The sequence below is a fragment of the Apteryx rowi genome, unplaced genomic scaffold (genome assembly GCF_003343035.1).
Source record: "Apteryx rowi isolate R43461 unplaced genomic scaffold, aptRow1 scaffold_12, whole genome shotgun sequence".
Classification (NCBI taxonomy): Eukaryota; Metazoa; Chordata; class Aves; order Apterygiformes; family Apterygidae; genus Apteryx; species Apteryx rowi.
The window spans coordinates 6,519,778-6,544,301 of record NW_020447419.1 but is presented as its reverse complement, the minus strand read 5'-3'; the positions used below and the strand labels follow the sequence as shown (position 1 = coordinate 6,544,301).

At 37.9% G+C, this 24,524-nt stretch overlaps 1 protein-coding gene across 1 annotated transcript in view; it reads left to right on the top strand.

Annotated features, from left to right (window-relative positions):
- Positions 1–24,524, top strand: part of BMPR2 (bone morphogenetic protein receptor type 2) — a 121,151-nt gene that overhangs the window by 6,077 nt on the left and 90,550 nt on the right. Inside the window, exon 3 of the mRNA XM_026087007.1 lies at positions 94–703. Within this exon, the coding sequence (XP_025942792.1) occupies positions 628–703 (76 nt within the window). The 5' untranslated portion in view covers positions 94–627. The remainder of the gene's footprint in view (positions 1–93; positions 704–24,524) is intronic.

Here is a 24,524-nt window from a genome sequence, read left to right as displayed (position 1 = left end):
CAGATGGGCCGCGATGCCGCCGCGGCCCTCGCCGTGAGCGCCGCCGCGTCCCGCCTCGCCGCGCAGGGGCTCAGCGCGTCTCTCCTTCCCCAGGCGCGCAGCGGAGCGAGGAAGGAAGCCCGAGACCTTTAACAGGGCGGGATGCCCCTCTCCCTCGAGCCTCCGGGGCGTGCTGGCGGCGCCCTGTGCCCAGCCTGAGGCGGCTGCTCGAGCTGACAGTCGGAGGCGCTTCCTCACGTCTGGATATGTTTCCTCCTAAACCCGTCTGTTTCTTTGATATCGTGAAGCTGCGTGGGAAATAAGCTCGGTTCTCAGAGCGAATCGCGAGAATCGCCCCTTCCCTGGGAGAAGGGAAATGCGTTTGGGCTTGGAGGCAGAAACGGGCTTTTCTCCGGCTCCCAAGAAGAAGCGTTGCCGCTTCCCGAGACATGAAGGCAGCCTGGTGTAATGGAGTAAGAGCAGAGGCGGCCCCTCTCCTCTGCCATTTGCCCTTCCAGACTGGATTGTAAACCAGGAGAGTTCAGCAAGGCTGTTTGGAGAGAGAGGAAAAAAAAAAAAGGAGGAAATTCCTCGTTTTTATTTTTTTTATTTTTCCTTCTTCTGCCTCGTCCCTTGGCTTCGCCAGGTATGACTGCCTCACTGCAGCACCTTTTGCTGGTGCTCCTGCTCTCCAGTGCCACCCTGCTGCTCAGCACTGCGGCTGGTAAGTAGCCGGGGGGGGGTACTGAACTAGCCATTTTGGCACAGCGAAGGGGGTGGGGTCCGCCGGCATTTGCACCCGGCAGGGTCTCCCGCAAAAGCGCCGTGCGTGTATTTCCACCGCCGAGCCCCGTAAAGTTCTTCAGTCCCGATACGTTAACCGTCTTTGAAAATAAAATCTGCTTTATTGTGTAAATGAGCTCGACCTGCTTTCGAGACGCGTGTTTTGTCTAGATCCGCTTCTCTTGTCTAATAACTTGCTTCAATTTTGGAGAAATATATAATCTTTTTGTTTTGCATACCTCGCCCTCTGTAAGGTAAAGCAGGAATTTTTAATATATATTTTAATCGGCAGCAGAGCTGTGCCTGTTTTGCTGTGGGATCTTTTGGGCACAGCCATTTTTAATTTTATCAGCATCAATGCTTTCAGGGGCCTTAAACATGTGCTGCAGTTTTATGACAGACTTATTACAATGCATATTTCTTTTTGGGGGGGAGAGGTCTGAAGCAAAAATGTAGCTATTTCTATTGTCATTTGTGATTATAGAATAGTAACAAAAAATGCTGTTGAGGAATGCTGAAAGATCTTCAAGTCAGTATTCTTTTTTTTAACAGTAACTGAGAAGTATATATTCTAAGAGCATCTTTATTCTTATTTTTGGGGCACTTAGGTCTATTTTTAATGTTACTTAGAAGCTCAGTGTTAGATACATAGGATATTTGACCATGATTTTGGAAGAGAGCTCAGTATTGCTCTGACATCCTTTGGTTCTCTGTCATGGTGACCGATGAGCATGTAGGAGCTTTCTGAGTGTTACCCAGCTTTGTTAGCTGCCAGGACTGATTCTTCTCAGTGCATGCATTTTCAGCAGTTTTGGAAGACTCTTAGGACTTTGGTGTCTTTTTATGAATCAGGAGCCAATTTTGAATGCTTGCTCTTTTCAGCATTATTTTTGTAATCTGATGTGTCTAGTTCATAGGTGAATCCTTGTGAGAAAATTGCTATATCTTGCTAAGATGACCTAATTAGATGATGGTAGTTTCCATACTACATTCTGATGAGTTGTTTTAAGTGAATTATTGTCGGTGTTGAGAATACTCGGTGTCATTATTTGGAAAATCCTGTGAATTAGACATGTTTAGGCAGTTTCTTTATTGCTCTAATAGTCCTCGATTTCCTCACTTCTGCTTTTTTAAGAAGTCTCTTTGGGGAAGATATTAAAATGAAATGATTGACTTTGCCTACATCAGCCTGACCTTTGACTGTTGATATTTTAGACTGATATCTGCTCTGTCTGTCTGTGATAATTTAAGAGTTTTTTTTTTTTTTTTTTGAAAAAGGGACTTTTGAAGGTCGAAAGCCYTTGTATTAAAGCATGGATGAGTCAAGAATGCTAAGTATCTAACCTTTTCTCTTAAATATAGTTTAAAAAAAAGTGTAGGCTTTTTTTCCATTTGCAAAAACTGCAGTGAATTGGTAATTTCTCTGCTCTGATGAGAGAGAAGGGTTACTGAAGGAGGGAGTGGTGATCTGAACCAGGCCAAGGGCTGGGCAGGTGCAGTATGAGCCCATTTAGACAGTTTTGCCAATTCACCTCAATCCTGACCTGTCAACAGCATTTCTGTTATTTCGGTTCTGGTTTTGTTTTGTAAAAAGAGTATTAATGATGCTAGCTTGTTCGGTTGTGTTGTGAATAGGAACCGATTTTCCCATTGTCGTTTATTTTCTTAATTGTGAAACTGTAGCAGTCCATGTTATAAAGCCTCGGTCATAATCTTCTGTAAGAGTAATTACATGAATGATTTGAGTTGTAGTTAAAGTTACTAATGGTTGACTGTAAGTTTACACTGCATTTCAGAAGAAAATGGCTCTACATGGGGAAGCTACACTAATGTGTAATTCTGCCCTTTTATGTTCATGAAAGAGCCAACACTATTTCTCCTCTTCCCCACCCCTCCCCCCAAAGTATGAACTGTACGGTCGCATCAGTGGAAATGCAGGCTTCGTAGCTTTGAAAACCTTGGTTAACTGCTACTTCTGATTAGTGAATAGATACTATGTCTCAGCAGTATATAAAATTGAGTGTTGATAAATGCAAAATCATGACAGCAGAGGGAAAGTACTTTCATAACAGGTTGGTAAATTCCTGCCTTGGGAAGAATATCGAGACATCCTTGGGGTACCTCACCAAAGTCCTGCATTGAAAATATGGTCAGGAAAGAAAGGATGCTAAGGTGCATGGAGAAGAAAGAAAATCCTACAGTGAGGCTGTTGATGATTGTTTCACTTGTAATCTGCAACATGAATGAAGAAAGGAGGTGGTTCTTCCTTCACCTTGGCAATCGAAGATATTATAAAGAACTAACTTTAGATTCAGAAATCTTTTTTGCTAATTATTAGGGGAAAATTAATACTGGCTTCCTCCATAATATCTAGATCTTAATAGGTATCCAATAGCTCCATATTTAAGTCATATATTGCTCCTTGTAAAGAGAAATGCTACGGTGAGGGCATTTTACCTAGACTACTTTCAGATAAGAGATTAAGAGTTTTTTTAAAAGCTACATTGGAAAAACTGATTTGTGCCATTTTGCTCTTTATTTCTCAGAAGACTTCAAATTCCTCTTTTCTAAACCTTTTGTTTAGACATATGAGGCATATTTATACTCCCTGATGTGTTGGAGGTCTTGGATTCATTAATCATGAGGACCATTACTGAAGAGATAGTTGGTGAATGTTTGAACTGTTTCCCAATATCATTAAAAAATTTTGTTTGGGTGTTCATACGGACTTAATATGATTGAAAGTAATTTTTCTTCTGATGTAATCATGTTTCATTTGCTTGGCTTCTATGATATACAGTGCTAAACCACTTTTTCTTCTTTATAGACATCCAGGGTAGGCAGCATTCCTTTGTCTAGTGCGTAAATTGTTTGTGGAAAACATAAAATGAAAATTAAGATAGAATATCCTTTTATCTTTGTGTATCTTTCCATAAGTCTGTACCTGTGTGGTTCAACAGCTGCAAAATTTTCAGAATGAATGCAATTATATAAAGATTGAAGAATTTATTAGAAATGATCATTCTAATTGTTAATTACAATGAGTCAACTGAAGCATCTTTATGCTGTTTTATCTTGCCAGTTAAAGTTTCTGTAGTGTCTCAACATAGTTCATTTGAAGTATGAATTGTGTGCTGTAAGAAAGGACTTCTATGGCTATTCAACTCACTTTTTCTACTGGTGTTTTGAATTAATAGCTGAGATACGTAAACATTGCAGGTATCTCTATGTATCTTGCATATTAAAGTTTTCTTAAAACTAGCTCCACACCAATTTCTGCTTCTTTGCTGCAGATGTACTCATTGCTAGTGGCTTATTCAGCTGTAGTCTAAATTTATTTTTCTGTTTGACATGGGAGCTTTTTCAGAAACATTAGCCTGGCCGATGGAAACAGGCAGTTTGCTTGGGAGGCACACCTGGTATGCCTGATGGGTGACTACACCGACAAGCCTGGCCTGTGCATCAGCCCCGGGCTTCATTAATTCTCTAGCTGCATGGAGGAAACGGCGTAGCTGGGAAAGCACAGCATTCTGCGCAGAACCGGTCATCCTGCAGAGCAGAGCCTTCCTCTGTAAGGGAAATCAGCCTGTGGGGACTCTGTGGTATTTCAGTGTAGCTGCTAACAGTTTCCAAGCAAACTTCAGTATTTCTCTGTTTCACTGTGTGGTGTGGGCATATCCTGTGAGGAAATGGAAGCTGCAGTAATCGGATTGCTGAGGAGCCTGAATTTCAAGCCCTGAGCCATTACATAGGTGCATCACTTCTAGGATGAATTGTTTTACCCTCAAAAGAGCCATGAGTAAAGGGTTAGCTAAATCGTCTGCATATCCTCCTCTGAGGAAGGAGGACAAACCTTACTTTGCCCTGGAAGCATAATAGTATTTCTTCCCCAGAATTATTCTTATGGTGAACTTTGTACAAGTGGTGGCTTTAAGGATGCCTCTCTAGCATATATTACCAACTTTTATAAAAAAAAATCCTTTATTTTTCTAATGTTTCTATAGGTAGTGTTGACTTTTACTCTAAGAATAGGCATTGTTGTCCCACCCACCTTTTTACACTTCATTCAGTATGTCTCAGCAATCTGTGTAGTTAGTATCATTGTTTCCTTGGCAGGTGCTACCTTCCTCTGCCTTGCTGACAAGAGGGAAGAGAAAATTAATAGGTCAGGGCCTTCTGAGATATTTTATTCCTAGCAGTAGAATATACGATTTACTGTCGCTGGAGCCATTTTGTGTTTGGATTCAAAGTGTGGCCGTGAAYGCATGCTGTCATCTTTCGAGCAGAATCTAACTTCGCTAGCCAGTGCCATGTGTAAGTGGTGGTGTGAAGCTCCATCCAGAATGAAATGTTGTGCTCTGAATAAAACGGGTGTGATGATGCTGTATGCTGGGTAGGGCAGGAATCTCTGTGTAGCTTGCATGCAATTTTAAGTAATAATTTTATTAAGTTGGTTGATTTAGTAGAGCTATTCACTGCTTTGATTTGAGCTTAAAAATAAGTGAATAATAGGGAAAAAGGTGTTCTCCAAAACAGAAAATATGTTTGAGTGCTGAAGTCTGTTTTTTTTGTTTGTTTTTTGTTTTTCCTTTGTAATATGAGTTCACAGAAGTATAAGGCTGGAAGTGACTTCTCTTCTATTTCTCTGCTGTTTTAGATACTTAAGTATAGTTGACAATGTTTCTCTAACCTCTTCTTTACAATCTTTAGTAAAGAGAAATTTCGCAGCCTGTCTAGGTAGCCTATCATCTTACAGTGTTATCGTGATGCAGCAGTAATAACTTCTTTTTCCTCTATTGTAATGCAAGGTTGTTTAAGATATTCCCTTAGTGAAGATGTGGTAGTTCATCTGAATGTATAGCATGGTGTATATGCATAGACAATTGCTGTGGATCAGCAGAGTCTTGATAAGCTGTTCATATGTCAAAGCGTAGTGTCTCAAAATTTGTTAGAGTAATGCTTCATTGGAAGCTTGAGTTATCTATAAAAATTTAAAAAATGAAAGTTTTGCAATCTTTTTGGAGGAAGTATTTTTAAAAACTGTTTTTGAAAACTTGTGCTGATCCTAAAATTCCTAAAATTCTGGTTTCTGAGGCTGCCAGCATGACTCAAGGAGTCTGTTAAGTGCAGAGATGGGAGCCAGGATGAGCCAGCAGTAGTGGAATCTGTTAGGAGAGATCAGGATCTGTGTGTGAACAGAAGGAAGAAAGGTAGGCAGGGCAGGAGAGGTTTGAAAGGATGAAGAATTAAATCTGTTTTGCAATAGGATGAGAACCAAGGTTTATTATACAGCTAGACAGAGAAGATGACTTACATCTGTCAAACTTGTTTGGAGAATGAATGTCTGCAGTTGTGTGGTGGAATGAAGATTTGTGCTGGGGGAGAGAAAGAAAGCTTAGTTGTAGGTAGCAATGTTGAAGATTTCTGCTCTCTGTTGTGTGAATTAATGAGAGATCTGGTCATTTAGATAATGTCTTTCCCCTCCTCAGCAGACTTACAACTTTGGAAACTGCAAGGTTTTTTGGGTGGTGATGGTATTTTATTCCAAGTAGTTGGGGTGGGAGGGTGTCAGTTTTGTTGATTTGTTGTCTTGTTTTTCTATCAAAACACAAAATGTGTTTTGAACTATAAAGGTGTCTTAGCATTCTGTGTATCAGTACTTTGTATTTTCTCTTTTGCCTCTTATTTCTGTGTGAGAGAGGGAGGGAAAGATAGGAACTACAGATACAGAAGACTCCTTTTTATGTCGTTGCCATCTGTGAACCTGCCCGTTTCCATCAGTAACTTCTGAACCTGCTTGCCAATTTCAACCATATGTGAAAGATGTCTCAAAGAGATTAATTTGCTACTGCTTTCATGAAAATTAGTAACTGAATAGAGGAGAGAAATCCAAGGTAGAGCTTTCTTAAAGGGAAAGTCAGGCAGAGCTCAGCCCACATAATTGTATTTGCTTTTAACTGTCCTCCCAGTCAGCATGGGGACGCTGGCAGCCTCTTGGTGCATACATAGTTCTGGACTAAGCACAGTACGTTTTGTCTCTTGTTCACTTGAGATGTCATAGGAGTCAGGGCGGGGGGAACCTGGGATCCCCTTTGTGGAAGGGGTGGGATTTGGGTAAGTAATGTGGGAGAAGGGGCACATTTGTAGGAAATTAGACTTTATTAGTCTGCTCATGGAACGGTTTGCGTGAGTGGCACTATGCGTTAAGCAAGTGTTTATACTAAACTTCCAAAACAATGCCCAAATCACTTTACTGAATGACTGTCGTCAACTTGCGACTCCAAGGTGTGTGTGAGTGACTTGCAGTTGTTTTTTGTAGTAAGCGTTAACTTTCACACTTTCAGAACTGGTTTTAATAGACTCTCCTGCTTATACACTTAGCTTTAGTTCAGATATCCCATGCATTAAGCCTTATTAAGATCTTTTTTAAATGTTACTGTAACTGATATTTTTCTTATGGTTTCTTTGAATGTCTTTGTTACGTATTGTACTTGCTTGAAGCTGTGAAGTGAAAATAGATTTATTGTTTGCGTTAGAGAGGTGGTAGAAAGGCACTTAAGGTGACATTCTGGATTGGAGTAAATGGCAGACAATGACAAATCTCACGATACAGTGAATCTTTGAGCTGCAGTACTGTTACAGGTAAGGTGGTTAAGTAATGCTAGCAACACTGCACAGCAGCTATTATGGTTAGCCAAAAGCTGATTCTACATTTACTCTCCTTATGTACTATGTGTACTTTTTCTATTTTGAGTAGTAAGCAGGACGGGTGTAAGAAAATAGGGGTGAGAGTTTTTTGGAGTGAAATGACTGAAAGTATAGTCATAAGTCATGGATACTAATTGAAGTCCTTAATTTAAACATTAGAGAATGCAGCACTTAATTAATATTGAAGTGTTGGCCACTGGCAGTGTCATCTCCCAAGCTCATCGTTCTTGGCATGAACTGAATTTTCCTCTGCATAAGTAACAAAGGTGAGGTTCACATGGTGTGAGAAGCCTTAACATAACTCAGTGACAATAATGACTGACTAAATATTCTCTGTTGCTTTTGCCTTTGCCTTATCAGGTATATTGAGTTTGACTTGGCTCCTGTTAAAAATAAAATGTTCTATTTCTGCAACCAAAGCAGCATAAACACAGATACTTGGAACAAAAAAAAMCAGCTCATCTTTGTCAGAGAAACTTCATTTGGTTTTCCAAGAATTTAAGCTAATCCACAGTCCTTTGCTACTCTGGAATTTGTTAGACATGACAAACATATGTCAGAAAAAATATTGAGTCATTTTATTGTTCATCCTATTTTCTACATTAATGATTGTATTAAATAACTGTGATCAAACAGTGGAAAGTTTATTCATCCACTGCTACCATTTCACTTGTTCTAATGAATTTTTGCTTTCATTAGAGATGAGGTGGTTCTGTTGTAGATAGTTTGTTGCCAAGTTGACTTGAAAACTAATCCTTCCTTCTGGTGATAGCCTTGAGAGAGAAATATCTGAAGCTGATTTAGAACTTCTACAGAAAAAGTAAAAATGATCTAACTATATGTTTTTTGATAGGACATGTACTTTTTTTTGTGCTCAGAAGGACTCTGCAATTCTGGATGATGAAGTTTTTTTAGATACCTACAAAAATTATATTTAGGCATACTTTCTTGTCGCACTTCTTTAGTTAAACTGTGGAATCTCCAGATGTATGTAAAATAGACACTTAGGTCAAGAATGATCTTTCTGTATTGAAATAATATTTTAGTTGCAATCAGAGAAGAGAAAAAGGAGCCCTACAGTGAAGCTTGTCTGGATACTGTCGCAGTGTCCGTTTGTTATGTTTGCATGTTTAAAGCTTTTATTTCTAGCTGTAATCACTCAGGCTGGGGGAACTGTAGCTGGAGCAGCTGCCATGATGCAAATAGACATTTATGCCTTGAGCCTGCCAACTGCAACAGGAGACAAACCTTGTGTCACACTACACACGCTCCTGTCTCGCAGGACTTGGTCGTGATATTTTAGTAGGACTTTACTAAGATGTGGAAAAACTTGTTCCAGCGTTCTGGGCTATTCTTGCTGTGCTTTACAGGCTGGTATGAAAGAATCTGTGAATCTAAATGAGTGAAAGAGACATGAGAGCAGTTTAATTCTCCCTAAATTAGGGTAAATTATTTCTGACACCCACTGCAGCAGTATTTGCATCTATATTGAAAGCTTACAAAGATATCCAGATCCCAGATTCTACTATATATTGCATATATGCAATGAAGACAGCTTATAATACATGTATGGATATCCTTATGTACTTGGTATATTACCAGCATTCAAGCATACCAATCTGCTTCACTGCTAAAAAATAGTATTTTAATATTAGCAAATTAGACATTTGCTTGGTGTTCCTAATTTCCGAAAAATCCTTATAAACAGCTTGCTTTGTGACCAGTTAATTTTGCATTTGTTGATTAAATCCAGGACATGTTAAATGATTTCTCTCTTAGTTATGCTAAGTCAAATCCAGCCTAATTAAGTTTTAGTTAAATTTAGATTATAGTAATTAATGCTATTGCAGCTGAACACAATTATTTGGCCATACTCATTTAACATTGTTTTAGCTAATCATTTAAAATCTCATAGTAAATATTTTTCATACATATTTCAATACAAAGTTAGAAATATTTGATATGGTAGATAGGAGGACTCTCTTTGCTTTTATTGTTTCCTGTCAGAGAAGTTGTATCACTAATGAAGCTGTCAGCAAATTTAGCTTCCCCTATTTTAAGAAGCAATGGAGTGGAATGCTTGTGTGCAATACAAATAAGCCCCTAATTACTATTTTACTGATCTGTATGCAGACTATATAATGCTACCTAAAATTGAAGATGTGGCCTTTGAGCACAAGAATATGCATCCAGAGATGACACAATATAGTAAATGAATTTAAAAAAAGGGTGGGGGGCAGGAGATGGGAAATAAGGAAGAATAAGGATACAGTAATAATACAATGTAATAACTCAGGAACATCTTCATGGTTTCGCTTTGAGAATGAAGGAATATTTTCTTCTCCTTCCCCTTCTGTGTGCAGAAAGGAAAGTAGTGAGGTCCCAACATACTAGAATGAAAAAGGTGCCACAATATATGGGACTGATGAGCATATTCTGAGCAGGGGCCGCTTTACCGAGGAAAGCTCAGAGGCGTTTAAGAGGGAATAGAATAAAAGGGATGTTGAATTTGGTCCTGCTGAGGAATGGAAGAGTTTAAAGGGGAGAGCAGCTATTCAGAGGTGATGTACTTTGAAACAGTCATCAAAACAAGGTCCTTCATCACAGAGCAAGTGAAGATCTGCAAAAGGAGGCTGATCAAAGCGATATGATGGACGAAAACTTGGTTTTCCTAGCTGTTTTTGGAAGGATGGGAGAAGGGTTAGTAACAAAAGAGCTGTGCTGAGAACACAACAAGGCATCCAGAGGAACAAAGAATGGACTTTTAATGTGATGTAAACAAAACAGTGAACAGAGTTGGTGATCCAGTCCTGGAGAGAGGAAGATAGGAGAAGTCAAAAAGCCCCACAATTAATGAAGATTCACATTAAAAATTGGGGCACCCCTGAAGAATGTGGACTGTGTGTTGCACACAGTGTGATGTCTGTTACACTCTTACTCCTTCTGTATGTCTTGTTACAGAAAGAAGCTTGCTTTAGCAGAGTGAGAGAACATCTGCAGCAGACACTAAATCCAGAATATACCCCCCACAATTGTGTCTGAAATGCACTGTGTGTAGCTAGTATCCATAAAATAGGAGGAACAGGTTCTGGCTGAACTGTTTGCAGTTTAAACAAACTGCTGAAAACTAAAATTTGTAGTGTAACTATTTTAAACACTTTCATATAGCAAATAACAAAAAACTATATTGAGGAATTCACAATGCAAAGAACCTGAATAATCCACAGCTGTACTAATTAGAACAAGAATTTGCATAGAATCTCAATTCTTTTTATGATTGCATTTGATTAGGAATAAAATAGCACCTATGTTTTAATGTTGCTTTTGTACTATTAAGAAGAGAGAGGGCTCATCTTTGGCAGTTTTCATACCTTTGTAGTGTTTACTTGTTTATTTTTTCTTTTCTGGCAACTTAAATTCTTAAAATGTAGCTAAATTCATAGTTTTCATTTTCAGAGGCCCAAAATATCTAATTTTTAGGTTTGACATATATTCAACAATATTGTTATATATCAATTCTAGTCTTTCTGCGATATATTCGTGCATATACTGCAAAGTAAAAAACAAACAAAACACACCAACAACCTTTAGCAGTGCTTCCAGTTGAAGTTAATCAAGATAACACTAAATCACAGTATAGGATAAGAAATAATTAAACTTTTCACTGTATCATCTGGTTTGTCTGCCGGGTCTGATTACTGAGGGGAAAATGCAAATTTATGTGAAAGTTTTATATTTACATGAAAATTTAAATAAAGCACTTTTCTGTGCTCTAATGATGCCAGCTAAGATTCTCTCAGCATTACTTTTTTGACATATTTTTCGTGTTCATGCTCTAAGCTTAAAACCAGAATCACTTTAAGACAGTACAATTCAATTACTTTATTTTCAGATGATTATTTTACAAGATGCTGGTATAATTCTACCAGTTTTTTTACTATTCCTATATTCTGTATACTTTATATATATACATATAAATATATGTACCTATATTAACTTATACAAAGATACAGTTAGCCCCATGAAATTGATACATATATTGGAGGTCATGAATTTGTAGTGAGCTTTTTAGGAAATACTGAGAAGTAAACCTATTGGTAATATTCTTGCTTCCCTAGATAAAAGTAGACACAAGTCCTGATTGAGTGTTTAACAGTGTTGTTACAGGACAGAGTTGAGGCTATTTGTGTCTTAATTCTTTTCCTAAATGTCCATTTAAAAAAAAATTTTTTTTAATCCCTCCCCAAGTTTAAGTGTTCCTTCTAGGGTAGTTCAAATAAGCATGTAATGAATTTACCTTTATGTTACTGATGTGCTTTCACATGTAATTCCAACTAATATATTTTAAAATAATCAGGGCATGCCACATACATAAAGTTATCACTTTGAACTGAAATACGTTACATAAATAACAAATGAGGATGACTTATGGAATGGAATCTGATAGTAAATGCTGTTGTGGTAATTGCATAAAGCAGGTTATTTCAGCACTTAATTGATAACTCTGGGACTTGCCTCAGTTCTGTTGAGGTATGGGAATGAGGTGGAGAGGTAACTGTACCATCGAGTTTCAGCCTAGGCAGGCATGAGAGCATCATTTATCCTGTACCAAACAAGGAAAAATACTGACCTTTTTAAAAGTGACCTTGCAGTTAAAGAATGTGCTGGGGTGGGCTCACAGAGGGGCAAGTTAAGATTTCAGTGGGATCACAAGCAATACTCTTCCTATAGTTAAAGGTCTTGACTTGAAAGAATGCTGTTTGGATTGCAGAATATTGGTTTCTTGTCATTTCTTAGAGGTGGTGGGTTTTGAAAGAAATGGTTTAATGAGGTGCTGTAGAGTTAATTATATCTGACAGAAGGAAAAGGCTGATACCAAGTTGAGGTGGGAGAAAATTTGTGATACGCTTTTATAGCAAAAAGTATTAGGGACTCATTTCCTTCCTTTAACTGAAGACGACTAGTGAGGGGATACGTCAACCTGTAAGGCACGTCAACATTACAAGGCAAAGTATAATGTAGCACAGAGCTGAGCCCAGTTTAATTAGTTCTGCTGGATTTGGTAGACTGACTTCTCTTTAAACTCTACCAGAGTTAGTTTAGGGACTGATGAGGGGGAAAAGGTAGGGGAATGATGGGGAAAAATGGGGGAGTTCTTCAGGGAAGTGTGGGAAGGTACTTTCAAATTTATTGGTTATAGGAGGACAAACAGTAAGTAGCAGATGCTCCTGATAGCATGGGATGAGGAGGCAAAAAATGGTGAGATTCACCTTGAGAGCTTGAGGATAAATGTTAAGAATTCATGAACAAAGAGATGTAAAGAATGGGATCAGCTAAGACGCAAACTGAATAGTTTGCAAACTGCTTTGCATTAATTGCCTATATGCACGCTCCTAACCTGCAGTAAGTGTAAAGTAGTTCATGGAAAGAAGTTGTGAGCATGCACATGTGAAGTTGCTGCAGAATATTTGATGTACTGTAAATTGTCACCATAACTTCATATTATATCTTATCTGATTTCATGGACATCATCCTTTCTCCGCTGGTCAATTGTTGTGCTTGAGCAGAGATGGAGATGATAATCCCTCTGCAGCCTAAGATCTATCTAATGCAGCACTTTAAAGGGAAGTGGTAAATTCTGTATGTAGCAGAGGACAAGCATAATTCTATAGTTTGCTTTCACTAACAAAAACAGAATTAGCTAAAAACAATGCATTAAAAAAAAAGTAAATCAGGTAAAAATAAAAAATGTCATTACAATTTTCTGTCTACCCGTAATTCAGCCTCTTTGTGCTTAAGTATTGTGATGAAGTTTTTAGCTGCGTGTTTGTATATTCCTTTTTTTCTGCAGGATCTCTGCCTCATTCACTGGAAAATGGATTAATTTCAGGTTCTTGTGTTGAAATATGCTCTTGTAGTTGCAGATCTTCCTGCTTATCTCTTCTTCTTAGCTGTTATCTCCTACAATTCTTAGGTTCTTCATGTGGCTTCTTTCTTGTTATTCTCTCTTCTTCATTTTCACTTGTTCCCCTTATTTCATTTATCATGAAAATGCATTTTATTTAATCTTGAACATTGCTATTTTATGCATTTCTTTGGTTTAATGAAAAGAAACTAATAGTATCATGTTACTAAAAAGAGATCTTTAATAAGTGCTCAGATCAACTGAGATGCATAAAGGAAGTGCAAAAGACTGAAGTTTATTCTTCCCTAAAGGAATGCTTAGCTTCCTTGACTCATTTGGTATGTTTTCTAAAAGAGGGGCATTTTTTTTTTCTTTTTTTGTTTTACAGAACACAGACTCTGAGAATCTTAACTGGCTGATGACAGATCCCACATGAATATATCATTTGTTCCAAGGGGAAATGCAGTGGGGTAATTTGCTGAAAAGAAGGTAGATTAGAGGCAGTATAGGACAATCATTACCTGCCTAAACTTGGCTTTGTATATCCTGTGAGAGATGGCTTGTACAACTAAACTTTTTAAACATGCGTGAGCTTGAGTAAGTCATTAAGGAAAACTGTTTCAGAAATATATTTAAATAATGATTTCAGAAGAATCTTATGAACCCTCTGGTTAGGTTTTTGGGGGCTAGGTGTGTATTGGTGGTTAGGATAAAATTGCATGAAAGAGCAACTCTAATCCTCGGGGAATCTACACATTCCATAGCATTGATTCCTTAACAATTTCTCCATATAGTGCATTTTATCAAAGGGTATTGAGGACATTTGAAAGGCAAGATGACAGCATTTTTTCCATATAAGAAAACTGAATTTCTTCTCAACATTGTCAACTAGTGAATGTACTGGAGGTAACAGTTCAAAAAGAACACCAACATGCTGTTTTGGAGATCCATATCTTGTCGTTAGTGCAAYAGGAGATTCAAATGACAGTGGATACCTTGCCTTTGTAGTTCTGCTAGAATTATTTTGAATTCTCATCTTTGTGTTCATGTTTGTGTTATGCAAGACTGATGAGATCAGGTTTTGGATGTTAGCTTAGAACTGTGGGAGCCTTTGCCTGCTCTGCCCTTCCTGTCCTTCCGTTTTTTATTCACAAGATGTATACAAATATGAATACAAAGAACCTCCTCATTTCTAATGCCTCCATTTGAGGGCAGAGAGAGAGCTCCTAAGAGATCTCTTCTGTCCCATCCCTGGCATTTATCCTGTTCTGTTAAGAAGTGCAGAAGACGTGTTTTAGCTCATGGTAATAGACCTCTCATAGCTTTAAAATAAACAGAATTAAACTAGAGTCAGAGTTAACTACATATTTAGTAATGATACTTCAAGAGAGAAGCTCTTAACCTCCTCTTTCATGAGCCACCAAATATTTCTTTTGGTCAACAAGAGCTGACAAATCATACAGTGCCATCTGTCCCTACAGATTCCTATACTTGTGTTAAATTGTCTCAAGTGCAAATGATCACACCAAGTAGCAGTGCTTAAGTGCCATAATAAAATCATGTTTATGTGAGAGCTACATGCCATTTGCATTTACTGGTGGAGCACCAGCAGCTTAAATCTGTATCCCCTCACTTGTCCTCTGGTTCAGGTGCAGAGCCTAACCTAATTCAGGATTGCAGTTCCCATGTGCAACAGGAATGGATACATTCAAACCTAAAGTTGAATCCTGCCCTTCATCAGGGCAGACATCAGTTTTGAGGCAATACTCAGATTTTGCTCTGAACGTGACACAGTAATAAAGACAGCATGTTATTGCAAGCTTCAAACCCAGATATTTTGTAAGAGTGGCTGAGGGAAAAGGAAACAGTAGTTACTGCTGCTACATAAGATGAAGAAAGGAAATGGGAGCCTCCCTCAAGTGCAGCCGCTAAGCAAACTAGTTAAAAATAACTACTTTTCCCCTCTAAGCAATTGTCTAAGTTGCTACAGTGTTGTTTTCTTGGGAGTTGGAGAGAGGTCTACTCCCCTAGATGTTCCGTTCTGATATATCAGTCATGTTTTGAGAATTTGTGCTCTATACACAACTGATTACTGCAATATTGATGTTTAAAACAACAACAAAAAAACACTGGGGCCTAACTGATTGTAATAAGGGAAAGCATCTCCTTCAGAGTACTTAAAACTACATAGATAAAGGATGGAAGGAGGATCCGAGGGAGATGAAGTACCTAGCTGTTTGTTTCTTAGCATGCCAGCAGCAAACAGGAACGCATCTCTGGTTTCTTGCCCATTGTGTCATCCATGTCACCATTTTGGGTTTCTCTCATTATGATCCCAAACAGATGTTTTTTGAGACATCCCATAATTGAAAGCTGTTTGTGAAAGCACTACGCTTGTTAAAACTATGCTTAGGAGATAACTTATGAAAATTGGTGATTTACTGTAAAACATACAACTATTAAATATGCCATTTTTATTTGAGATTTTGTTTTCAGAAGTTTTATAAATACTTTTCTTAATTTCTTAGAGCTGTTGAATGCTCAGTTTCAATTTTATACAAATAATTCAAAAGCAGAAGACACTTTCATTTGAAATAGTTTTTGGAGTGTTTTACTTTGCAAGAATTATACACTGATGTATTGGTCTTTGAATTCTGCTTGGTCAAATTGAAGTTTTCATAATCATTCCTGACCTCTCAATTTCTTCTACTTGCTATCCCAAGCAGTCCACAGATCTCAAATAGCTGTTGTTTTATATAATCAGCTTGTCCTCCTTGTYTGTTTGAATGAGCTGTTCTTGTGAAGTTTTAATAAGTAGCTGAACAAGTGCCCAAATATTTTTTTGGGGTAGTGTGCACAATTACCCAGCTGTGTGAGTATATTTAATTATTCAAAAAAAGTGTGGAGCTTATTTGGTAGGCACATGGTAGATGTTCCTCATTGCAGATGAAAGTAAATTTCTAATATCAAGCTGTATCTATTTCTAAATTAGCAAATCCAAGTGTCAGCATGCTCTGACATTCTTTCATTACATTTCTTAAAAGCAGTGATTAGCTGCAAAATTCTCCTTGTAACCTTCTACTTTTTCTTCAATACTGTCATTGCTTTTTTTCTTGCAAGTAAAAACAATAAAGTGTACGGACATAAATACATTGATAAAATTTCATTACCCTCATTTCCTTTTTTCATCTTCTGTATTTCCTTTGTGTCTTTTCACTTTTCTGTCAGATGTTCTACAAGTGCCTAATCTGCCTGTGTAGGAGAGTGAAGAGGTAATCTGAACCATAGCTTTATCCAGTTATGTTGCTAGAATGTTTTGATGTCTAATACTAGTATATGTAAAATTACTGAGCCCTGCCTTTACTCTGGATTTTAAGAAACTCCTGGGCACAAAGGACATTTAAGCAAGTGTACAAAATCCTAAGAGAATTTTCTGTTAACATTTTCTGAAGCTATTCATTTTCACAACCCAAGTAATGAATTATTTAATGCATGGGACAGAAGGCCACCTCATATATGTTTCAGAACTCACTCCTAAATATTGGTGTTGCAAATATTTAGTGAAGAAAAAAGTGTGAGTTTGAGGGTTTACCAGAGTTTTTGCTGCCTCTATTTTTTTTCTTCAATTTTGTTTTCTCTCTTTGCTTTTCCCTGTATACTGCCATTGCTGTTCTGCTTTGTGGTTGTTCATTGCCCAGGGTAAATCCAGGAGGCAGTATCTTAATTAAGGGTGGCAGTTAACCGACAATGAATGGTGAGCTCATCATGTTTTTGCTTTTGACAAAATATTGGCATGTATTAGGTATTTCTTTACTTCATATTCTCTGATTTGCCACACTGGGATAAAGGATAGTACATAATACTGTGTCTCTGTAATAGAGAAAATGTTAAATATTGATATGATCTGATAATTAGTCACTTCTGGTGACTGTTAACCCGAGGTTGAGAATCAGTAAAACTCTATTATATGGGCTTGCCCAGATACTGCAAACTTCTCAGTGTAGTTTGAATTTTAAGCTGTATACAATAGGATAAAATGCTAAGGTAGTTGTGGCTGTTTTTTTTTTTTTTTTTTTTTTTTTTTCATTGTAATCAACTGATTTCCCTTTTCCTCCTGTTTGGAACAGCTATTATTTTTGCTAATATGGGATTTTGTAAGTTCTCTTAAGGCTCATTGTGAGAGAGAGTAGGATTGATTATGTTCTTAAAATTAGTGACTTTGGAATTACGAGAGGGTGGGTTTTAAGTCATCCTTGGGCAGATAGAACTTTTAGCATCCAAATTACAGAAAATAGGATGTACTGGGGCTTTGTTATTAAATTCTTGTATTAAAATAAGCTAGTTTCAAAATCTTTATACTATTGCCATTTAAAAATCATTAGGAATGGATCTTGGATGCTGGACTATAGTTTCTTTAATGCAGGAGAAGTACACTACCTAGATGCAGATTTTAAAATGTATTAGTGGAAAAAAAATACAGTAGGATTAAAAGTATCAAAACCAATTTTGCCATACAGATGAATAGTGAATGAAAGTAAAAGATCGTATGGTATGGTGTTGGTCAGAGATGAAAAGATAACTGAGAGCAGTAATAGATAAGGTTATTTTAATCATTTTCTACTTGGAAACAAGAAAAACACTAGTGAGGTGAAAGAGTGCTGATAACGTACTGGAAGGTAAACTTCTTTTCTTCTTAATTTCCTTTTATGGCTGAATGGCTGAAGCTGTAGGCACCAGACTGGTGCGAGGAATGAATCTTCCTCACACGAGCTGGGTAATCAAGACCTCTTTAAGAATATGAAAAAGAAAAGAAAAATCAAATTTGAGTTAATTCCTGGGAAAGGTTGGAGAGAAAGGACTGCTTAGTCTTTAGGTTTCTGAGTAAATCTAAGTAGTTGACTTTTGATGTCAGCCTGATACCTGCACATAGTTTGTGCATAATTACCTGCCTCTGCCTTACCACCTGCATGTTTTTCTCATAGCTTTTTCTCTTGTGTGTAGCTTTGCTTGGTACTAAACACAGAAGAATCTTCAGAGAAATAGTATATTAACTACAAATATTCTGTATCTTACTGTTTTCGTTTGTTGATACAACTCTGTAAAATACTGCCAAATTCAAATATAAGCTAGTTGTTTAAGTAGCTTAGTGGCGTTCTCTGAAAACAGGTATTTGAAGCAGTGGAAACTGTCTTCAATTAAATACTAGGACTCCATGTAGTCCTTTCTCATGTAAAAGATTGAGCCTTGTCAGGCATGGACACTTTCTTTGACAAAATGCCTGTGTTTGTTTGTTTGTTTGGTCGTCTTTTAAAACAAAGTATTCCTCGCTTCTGCTGTCCCCCTGAATGCTAAAGAATAATAGAATTCTTAGTCCTTATTATTTTGACAGCCACATAGCATTCAGTGAATATATCCCCATGAGATAGGGCAGGGTTATCTACTACTTTTTCTGATGGGAACTGAGGCACAAAAGAAAGTGGCTTGCCTCAGATTACCTTGGCTTGTCTTTGGTGGAATAATGACTTCAGTTCCATGTTTGCAGGATAATACTGTAACCACAGTAATTCTTGTGTCTTCAGCTCTGTCCAAATGATTTCATCCTCTGGGACAAGAAGTTATTTTAGTTTCACTTTTGAAATTGTTGCTGGTCTTGTTGGGAGATTGCTTGGTTCCATCAATACGCAGCCTTGGAAACTCTGGAGTCTGTTCAAGTTTGTACAGGCATTGTCCCTTGCAAGGTTGCACCTTCTTCTGTAATGCTGACTTATTTAATAATATTTAATATCTGATCAGTATCTTTGAGTGAATTAGAGGAACATTTAATGAAGTTCTTAAAATTTAGGGATTCAGTTACACTGAATACCAGGAAGAGAGTCTACAAAGAGTCCTAAGGAAGAGGAGAGAAAATGCTGTAAAATCAGTCATCTAGGCTGTCTTGCATTCAGATAGCTTGGCAAGAGGTAAGGATAGCTATTAATTAAAAAAAAAAACAAAAAAAMCTTATATTGGAAAAAAAGATGTCATTAAAAGGAGAAAAAAGAGAAATCTGTTGCTATGTGTTTTGATCCTAGCTGTTATTTTCCTACTGTTTCTTACTACAACAATATTTTGGTTTCCGAAGCACAACATTGTGACCAGAATAATAGAATAACTGCCAGTTTTTTGGTTAGGTCCTAGAGGGTGGGCCAAAAAAAAAAAAAGTGTTTTCTTACAGAACGGAGTTGCTCTTCATTGGAGATTTACAAGCATTTTCAATATCTGTCCCCCGAAGTGCTGCTTCTCCTTGGCGCTTGATCTTTTCATTCGTTTCTGCCTCCTTTGCTTTTCTCTGCTTCTCTGAGTTCAGAGCAGCTGCGTGATGGCTGCTTTCTCCCCGGCCTGGCTTCTGGCCTCTCTGTGCTTTTTATGTGTTAGCATTCTTAGTATTTTTGTCTCCTATTTTGTGTGCTTCCCTGGCAAGAGCAAGGAGCGTAGGAGAGACGGCCTTCTTGCTTTTAGTTCCAGTTTTACCAGACTAGGCACTTGGCTGCTGGAGGAGGAATCTCAGATAAGTTCACCTCAGCTCGTCCATAAAGCAGCTGAGCACATTTTTACGTGCCTGTGGAAGTGGCATGTGCAGAATCACATGTCCTAGAGAGGCTGTAGAGCATGTCCAGTGCTGCTGGTCTGTGAAAAATTGAGCTTCCGAACAAACAACCTCTTCTGAAGCTTTTCAGAGACCTATAATTTTGGTATTTTGTCAAGAAAATGAGCAATCCTCCCTTCATTCCCCTTCCACTTCCCTAAAGAAAAAAAAGGGCTAGCCACAAACCAACCAAAAGCCACACCCTTGGTATGAGGCAGCCCATCTGCTACATCTTAAATTCTGCTCTAGCTCTTCCAGGTCTAGAATTCACCAACAAAATACTTGCAAGAAGTATTTTAATGCTGGACTCTGTAGGCCATTTTTCTAGTCTCAGTCTTGGGCATGATAGAGTTGTTTAAACAGAATCTGGTTTTCATTTTTAAGTAAAATGGTAGAAAGACACCTGCTGTATGAAATTTCTGTCCAAACTGATAGTTTGGCAAATATCTTAAGCACCTGAAAATAGAGTTCATCTAAGATGTGTCAGAAACCCTAATTAGAGGCAGAGTTCCAGGGCTGGTTGTAATAAATATGTAATTAGTCCCTTCCCTCTCAATTTAAATTAAAAGTTAGTAAATATAAATCATGTCAACCCAACTGTCCCTCAGTGCTGTCCTTAATTGGCTAACATTGAAAAGATGGTTAACAATGCAATTAGTTCAGAAGGTGTCTTAAAACTTGAATTTCAGGTTATGTATACAAACAGGTAAACTAGAAGAGGAATATTTGTGGTGATGGTCAGTCTTAAAAAAACAAATCATGATAAAAAGCCAACAACAAATCAAACCTGGTGTGTTAATGTAAATATTTATAAGCTGTTTGAACCGAATGCCATCACGCCCTCCACTGTGTTTTGCAATTTTGATGAAAACTTTTCTCATGCTTGAATTTGTTTTGTAATGTTGCAAATTGATAAAAAATATGAATACAATACTCAGTAAAATAGTTTCATGGAGATGTTGGGGGGAAATTTGTAACTCCTGGCAAGGACTTTAAAAAGATAAGCCCTGACATTATTTAAAGAAGGTGGATTCACAGCACTGCTGTTTTCCAGCTTCCTTCCAGTTCCTCAGAGAAGCTGCTGGCCGTGGTGGCCTGTATTCCAATGGGCTGAATGAGCTCTGTTCTGTTTTCTGCTCTGTAAGCAGCAAGACTTGTATTCCAATGAGCATTTTTAGTGGGTCCATTCACAAGTTGCACGTTTTCATGTAGAGCATGAACTTTGCTTCAGAGCTGCATGTGCTCCAACTGTTACAATCGTGCTTTCAAAGAACAAAACCCTATATCCTTATGGAGAGATTTCTGCATTAGCACTCTCCAACTGCCCCAGTGACACAAATTGTGTGTTTGACGAATAGTTTTACATATGAAAGATAGTTCTGAAGGCCTTTGTAGGACATGTAAAACTTTCTTGACAGCATTCTTCTGGAGAAGACAATGGTGCTGGTTTTGACTGGCTTAACCAGGTGAAGTGGTACAGTTGGCCAGCCTGGCTGAGCTACTTATTTGTCCCCTGCCCAATAATCTTGAGAAGAGCTTGCACATGGCAGTTTATTTTTCATAGGGAGCCAGCAAGAGATTTTATGTATCTCAGTTGGCTTGAGACAATTTTCTGTGGATATGAGACATGATGAATTTTAAAAGGAGTGAGAGACTGGTCCTGAGAGCCAGGGAAGAAAYGTTGTATAGAGGACTTGAAAGAAGCAGTGAGGGTGGGGCTGGCATATAGTGCCCCCTCCCTTTGGTTTTACAGTGTTCTTTATTTGAAGCTTACAGTAGCTCTACTGAAGCAGTTGCCCTTCTTGGAGCAGTGTTCAGCCGCAGGACTTGCAGGGTTGTGCACTTGAGTGTATTTGCCACTTTACCTCTGTTGCTATTCCATAACTCGTGCACTTGATCCCCTTCTTGATGAAAATTGTGGTTGGTGGCTTTCTCCTGCAAGCTGAGACTTGCTCCGCTTCTCTGATACGTTGCTGTAAGTACCATTAATACTGCTCTGGGAGTTGGGAGGGGATTCTGGGAAGTGGACGTTTCGGCACTTAGGTTTTGAATTCCAGGACACTGCAGTTCCAGTCACTTGTTAGGATGAAATCATAGAACTAGTTTAGTAAATTATTTACTGCGGCCGGACGAGATTGGCGGTGGTGCCCTTACCATGAAGTGTGAAGTGAAAGCTCCCTAAAGCACTGAAACAATTGAGGGCAGAATGAGAGTGGAATTTAAATGAAGTAAAGATTTTGTGGCAGCCAGCCAGAAGGCCAGATCACATTTTCTGAAGTACTGGCTGGTTTTGTTTTCATAATCTGATACTGTGGCTCTGGAAGCTTGTAGAGCTTTCTGGTTTTGCTTATAAGGTTACTAAAATGTGTGATTGTCCTTGCACCTACTTCTACTAATAATTGGTACTACATTTGTGTTTATCAAGAACTTGGAAGAGGCTCACAGATTCTCTCGAGTATTATTGGCAAGCCTGTGGAGCCAAGGTCACTTCAGTTCAAGTCAAGCTCATTCAGAAACTAGGTATGTTGACCAATCTTGGTATGGTTGAAATAGTTATTAAAAAACAAACAAGCAAACCCCTCAAACCAGTGCTTATGCTCCTCTACCTTCAAACCCCATCGTACCCTCAAACTGCTTCCCCTCTCCCCCAAATTAGACTGAGAATAGCTTCTTTAGAAGATTAAAAGTTGTGTCATGAAACTGGTACAGGGATACATGGATTAGGTAAGTCTCTGAGGTCCCTATTCAGTCCATCACCTGGGCTGAACAGAATATGGGGCAGTGGTGGCCATCTGTCTGGGATAGAAATAAGGGAAAACCCCAACAGAAATAAACAGCTGTATGTTAAGGGAAACTTCAGAAGAACTCAATTTCCCTTGGCATAGCATGCACTTTTTTCTCATATGTGTATTCCTGCTATTCTCAAATATTCAGTTACCCTAAGCTTCAATTTATTATAAAGAATTTTCCTTACTGGCTTTAGGACATATAAGTACATCTTTTTTGAAAACATTTTGTAAAAGTTTTTAGGTATACAATTGAAATCAACTTCAAGATCAGCCTTAAATATTTAGCAGTATTTATTTCTATAATTTACATGTCTCCTTTCACATGAAAAATATTTTTTCCCCTAATCTGTTTAGGAGATTATGGGTATGGTACACTTTTGTACATACAGTTTTGTGAAGCTGCAAGAATTATATTTTGAAGGTAGAACGTACAAATTTTTTTCTTAAAAGGCTACTGAAGCATGCATACTCATTCTTCTGGACCTCTCTCAATATTCTTCATGGAATTGATTTCTTGCTTTTTTTTTCTTTTTTAAACTGTAGCTCTTTATTATTTCTTCATGATTTCCTGAAAAGACAGCCATTCCCCCCCACCCTGAAACAGTTGAAGTAGATTTCAGAGATGATATATACCACTGAAAGAAAAAAAATTTTTTTTGACTTATCATGACTCATATTTTAGATGAGACATTAATAGTCAAATAATTTTTGAACAATTCTGTGTAATTTACCCTTCCATGAATGAACTATATTACAAATGTCAGTACATACAAATCATATTATTCTAAGTTTAAGACTCTATCATGAAAATTAAAGTTCTAGTGCATTAAATACTTAATTATTTTACATGCATGGACATTTCTCATCATCATCCCTGTCTTTGTCATTCTTAACAGCTGCAACTGAGCAGTCTTCACAATATTTACAGAGGTAGCCACTCGCAATGGAAAATATTTTAATATCCTTTCTGCTGCAGATATTCATCTGGTGGGACAAAATTCTCTGCATTTTCACAGCTGAAAAATGTAACCTCCTCTGTATTTCTGATGCTGTTGTAGCAGGTGGGGAAGAATGACAGAAGACTTGAAGATCAATATATAAGCTAGGCAGCTAACAAGAAGCAAAGGTTAATTTTCCCTTTTCATTAATTTAATGCAGGATGGTGCTTGCCAGGGTCAGTGCTAGCATCATCATTTGCAAATGGGGTACACTGTCAGCCTTCGTATAATTTTTGTTTTAGTGGACGCTTTAGGTATTGGTAGAAGAGGTTCACTGTTATCTTGAAAATCAAGTAAGCAATGTGTTAAACCCCTTTCAGTTATGTAGGAATGAACAACTGCCAGAGATGCTGTTATTGCCATGGTATAATGCCTCTATAGCTGGGGGGAAAACTGTATTCTCCTCAGTTCTCTTAGTTTAATAATAATAAGGTACTGTAATCACTGCACAAACCTTTAGGTACTATTTTAAGTATAGGTGAATTTTGGAAAATAACGCTGTTCAATTTACTGTCATGCTCAAATGTTCCCTATGAATGAATAATTGTGGGTAATACTAGTATTTGCTGTTGCTGCTTCTGCAGCCTCCACCTCATTTTCGTATTTTCGTATTTCTTGGAAACAAAAATGTCTCAAGAATTCATTAAAAGCATGCTCTGGACGACTGTTTTTCTGTGTACTGCTCTGCATTTAATTCTCTCCCATGCAAACTTGCTCTGAGATAAGTAACAGTAAGA